This window comes from Lactuca sativa, chromosome 3 (genome assembly GCF_002870075.4).
Source record: "Lactuca sativa cultivar Salinas chromosome 3, Lsat_Salinas_v11, whole genome shotgun sequence".
Taxonomy (NCBI): domain Eukaryota; kingdom Viridiplantae; phylum Streptophyta; class Magnoliopsida; order Asterales; family Asteraceae; genus Lactuca; species Lactuca sativa.
The window spans coordinates 86,784,883-86,790,072 of record NC_056625.2 but is presented as its reverse complement, the minus strand read 5'-3'; the positions used below and the strand labels follow the sequence as shown (position 1 = coordinate 86,790,072).

Sequence of the window (5,190 nt, the reverse complement as noted above, 5' to 3'; positions counted from 1 at the left end):
TTTTTATTCTAATGTTATTAATTTAATATATTTAGAATGAAAAATTTAAAATTTTGAAATTTGAAATTGAAAATCAATAGGTTAACAAATGATATTACATTAATGACACATGACAAAAAAAATAATAAACTTATTCTTTTATTAAAATAAGGATTTTGTGAATTTGACCGTAGAAAAATATGTTCATTAAAGTACAAGCTAAGTTGTGTACATTGACTACATTCCATGAAAAATGTCTTCAATGCATGATAAGTAATTATAAAACTCATGTATAAATGATATAATACATGTAGAAAACTAGAACTAAAGCAGTTAATATGTGCATAGACTGGAATTGCTATTTAAAAACAGTTGCATATCGTTGATATAGATATATGATGGACTTTTCTTTTTAGAAAAAATGGGACAAGTTTGTTCTTAAACTAGAAGAATCTAAGAACTCAAATTATCACATGTTTCATATGGAACAATAATAAGTGAATCATCATGCAAACAAAGCTCTAACAAAAAGCTTATAATTAAATATAATGATTCATATTTACTGATAACCAAGTTCTGTCGGACACCTTCATCAACCTCATACTCTGGATCTCAACTCTGATGGAGCCTTTATGGAATTTGCAACATCGATCACAAAGCGATATCTAACATCAGATTTCAAGAGACGATCCATGGCTGTATTCACATAATCTATTGGGATAACCTCTATATCTGCTGTAATTCCATGTTTTGCACAAAAATCAAGCATCTCTTGAGTCTCTTTCAGTCCTCCAATATTACTACCACCAACAATCTTCCTCCCTATCAATTTTTAAACCATTACTCTAGAATTTATACAATCAAACAACCAATTTCGAAACTAGTTAGATATATGGAGTCTTGAGTCTAAGAGAGAGGCACAATCTAACATCTAACATATAAAGAGGTAGTTAGGACGATGGGAGATTAAACTAGACTCGTTGAGCCCTACATTTGAGGTATTTCACCTACGGGCAGAAATAAGTCATGTTAGGTTCAGGTTGACATGTTTAATTAAAAGGGTTGGGATTTTTCAACTTTTAAGTAATTCTTTTCGTAATAAACAATGTTAAATAAATAGGATTGAAACCTGATTGATCCATTTAAGTAAAAGGATTCCTCATGTGAAAATACGAGAAATCAAATACAAGTTAATGAATTGCGTTCTATTTTTATTTATTAGATATAAAACAGTTATCTATCCATACTAAATTAAATAAAAAATAAAAAATGATTATTATGACTAAAATATTGACATGGCTAAAGTCAGATCGTGTTTTAAATGGGTTTGGTTGAATCACTTTTTGTCAGCACAAATTAAAGCATTCATAATGGAGAGTTGAATGAAAGAGTTGAATGATGTGACAAATCTAGTAGTCATTCAATGAATGAAATTCTACAAAATTCTTCATTGCTATTAAATTAATTTGGTGTTCATTGAACCCTTCAATGGAAGAAAAATTATAATAATAAGGTTTTCTAATACTTAAATAAATATACCCTTCAATGGAAGAAAAATTATAATAATAAGGTTTTCTAATACTTAAATAAATATTTAAATATGGTCCATTGAACTTTGTAAGTTCACTGCATTATATGGAAAAAAAAAGATAAAGAGTTATATAGAATATATAATGATAATATAATGCAAAAAAAAAGATAAAGAGTTATATAGAATATATAATGATAATGTGGAAATACATTGGATTTTAGGAAGTTCATTACATTATGGATGTCATAATATGTGAAGTCTATAGTTATCTTTGTGTGTGTGTGTGTGTGTGTGTGTGAGAGAGAGAGAGAGAGAGAGAGAGAGATATGGATACTATGTGTAGACAATGCCATCACTTCATGTGAAGTCTATTATGGATGTCATAATATGTGAAGTCTATAGTTATCTTTGTGTGTGTGTGTGTGTGTGTGTGTGTGTGTGTGTGTGTGTGTGTGTGTGTGTGTGTGTGTGTGTGTGTGTGTGTGTGTGTGTGTGTGTGTGTGAGAGAGAGAGAGAGAGAGAGAGAGAGAGAGAGAGAGAGAGAGAGAGAGAGAGAGAGAGAGAGAGAGAGAGAGAGAGAGAGAGAGAGAGAGAGACTCAAACATATGGATACTATGTGTAGACAATGTGCCACACCAAAATAGCCTTCACATGAAGTGATGGCCGATGTGATTTGACCAAACATGTATTCAATCCTAGAGATTAGGTGCTAGACCCCGATACTGATATGAGAAGTACTTCATATTCTCTCAATGAGAGGTTCTAAAGGGAGATAGCGACATAAAAAAGAGTCCAAACATATATAGATGCAGATGGGACTGTATGAGCTAATGTAGGACCGATACCAAAAAAAATAATATGGACCAAGTTAAGTTGAACTAGTTACCTAAGACCAAAGGAAATGCTGGTAGCTCATGTGGCACCCCAGGCATACCAACAAGAACAAGCTTTCCATCAGTTTTCAGAATATTAAGAAACGGCACAATCGGATGAGATGCAGAAACCGTATCTAAGATACCATCGAGCGTTCCAGTAGCAGCCTACTCACAAAATCAATATACACAAGTTAGGCAAATATATAAATAATTAGTTTATGCAAAAAGGATTATTCTTTGAGCCGGCCCACACCACCCCTAACCCCACCCATATCAAGATCATCTAAGATATAAATAAAGTACAATAGTGGCACATTATAGTGGTTGGGATAAGAGGCAAGTGCACTGAATAAAGCTCAATCCACATTGGAATTGATATTCAAACCCTTTACTATTTTTGTAATGGAAACAAATAATTTGTTCCAACTAGTATATAAATTATAGATGAAATTTAGAGTGCCATTGACCTGCATTTGGTCCATGTCTTTGCTAACTATGAAATGGTCAGCTTTAAGTCCATCGAGCGCTTCCTCCTTCTTGTCTGGGGTCGTACTAAAAACCGTAACTTCTGCCCCCAAAGCCTTGGCTATCTTCACTGCAACATGACCGAGGCCACCAAGACCAACTATCCCGATCTTCATACCAGGCTTGTCTAGTCCGTAGTGTTTGAGGGGGCTGTAAGTTGTGATCCCAGCACATAATAATGGTGCACCGGAGTCAAGTGGCAAATTGTCTGGCCAATGCAACACGAAGTGCTCATCAGCAACCATGTGATCAGAGTAGCCACCGTATGTGATTGTGCCATCGGAATAATTAGGAAAAGCATAAGTGAAGGTCATCTTCGGACAGAATTGTTCAAGATTGTTAGAACAGCTTTGACATGATCTGCATGATCCCACCAAGCATCCAACACCAACTGTTTCACCAACTTTGAATGTCTTTACTTTGCTTCCTACTTCTGTCACGACACCCACAATCTCATGCCTTCATTTGTCATTATAAGATCGATAAATATATGCGTACATATTCATATTGTAGTTCTAACAGTTTAAAAATAAAAGGGGTCATATATAGAAGCTGTACCCTGGAACTACCGGATAGGTAGTCACTCCCCATTCGTTCTTGGCAAAATGAAGATCAGAATGGCAGATTCCACAATACAAAACTTTGAATCTCACGTCTTTATCCCTTGTAGCTCTGTAACAAATCAATGACAAATGACGTCACACAAATAACTTTACTTTTCAACTTACACTAGTCAAAGCAACCATTCTTGTTAGTGGAATCAAAATAGGAATGATAGAAAATAAAACTAAAAGAACCATAGTTGGATTTGTAGTCTCTGAAGTGCTTACCTTCGGGAGAAGGTGAGGGGTGAGAAGGTTCCAGAAGTGTCGCGGGCAGCATAACCGTAGGCCTTGATGGGATGCTCTGACTCTGGTGATTTCGCCATGTTTGAAGCTTAGATTGATGCAGCAGAAGCAGATGCAGTGAAGAGAAGAGAGTGTGTGTGTGAGGTACTTATAGCCAGGCTGATTCAAACCGAAGTTTAATAAGGTCAGACTAACGAGGTTGCTCGTCAAAGTTGTCGTGCTAATCTGCCTAGTGGCGTGCGGAAAAAAGAAAGAGGTCACGTCCCGCATTTACTTTAAATTAATCATATTACTTCCAAACCATTTGCCGTTGGAGCATAAACACCTCATATTTTTTTATATGATTAGTCTTGGAAAATATATATTTTATCGTGCGTTTATAACGATATATTCTTATATCTTATATAAAATATATATTATACTTCTTACACTTGTTAAACTAAACTTACCGAACTCCCACTAATTAATATTTTACTTTTTAGGTGTTAATATTCTTATTGATAATTAATATTTACAGATTTGTACGTATATAAACATTATTATTATTTTTTTGCCTAACAAGGATAAAATCATATGAGTAAAGTTTGTATATCAATAAAAAAACATAGTGGATTTGGCAAACGATCCCAAAATGGATGAGGCACGTGGTCGGCCAATCCAAGAGATATATAGTCCTAAGCAATATAATATGAAGTTATGAGCAGTACATTCTCCCACTTGACATAATCACACTGTACTAGAAAGATAGTCACAAATAACATTACCAGACATGGGTATTAGTGCATATTATTTGTCTAAATTTAGCCCAATTTGAGCTTATTTCTGTTGTATACTTCTAGCCCGTTTAAGGCCTTATTGACTTTGTATTCTTACTATATTTGGAATGGGGAGTGATTCTTCCGCTGCAACTTTTGATCCATCCACTTAAATTTAATTGTTTTACCACCTTTACCCTTTATTTAAATCTATAATTCTAAACATATGACTCTATGACATATGTGTAAAATCTTTTAAACAACCTTTCTTCCTACACTTGTGCATGGGCCTGCCATTTAAGGACATGTTTCGCAAGTTAGTTGGCAACAAGTAGCGTGTAGCGAGTAGCTAGTAACTGGTAGCTAGTAGCGTTTTGTTAAACAATATATGAGATATCTTTTAGATTTAGAACGTTTTATTTAAACTCAATGTTAAAATCTTGTAATGTCAAACCATGTTTTTTGTTTAAAACGAAATTTTTTGCCAAACGCAAGAAGCTAGAAGCTCCCAAACACTTTCAAATGTTATGCACCAAGCATGCCCCAAATCAACTAAACTAACATTTTTTTCCTTCATTTTTATCTTTTATATCATTCTCATTTTACATTTAATTTTTTTAGTATTTAAAATCCGTTTATAAAGTGAAAGATTCACCCTCGTTTTAATAATTAATTTT

The 5,190-nt window shown here is 34.0% G+C and overlaps 1 protein-coding gene across 1 annotated transcript; it reads right to left on the bottom strand.

The window, feature by feature from the left end:
* Positions 1-334: 334 nt before the first annotated feature.
* LOC111915592 (mannitol dehydrogenase) lies at positions 335-3,908 on the bottom strand. The gene is made up of 5 exons (XM_023911240.3): positions 3,741-3,908; positions 3,469-3,582; positions 2,853-3,369; positions 2,397-2,550; positions 335-801 (listed from the first exon to the last, which is right to left on the bottom strand). The coding sequence occupies exons 1-5, from the start codon at positions 3,836-3,838 to the stop codon at positions 578-580; spliced, it is 1,107 nt and encodes a 368-aa protein (XP_023767008.1). The 5' UTR covers positions 3,839-3,908; the 3' UTR covers positions 335-577.
* Between the last annotated feature and the right edge of the window lie 1,282 nt (positions 3,909-5,190).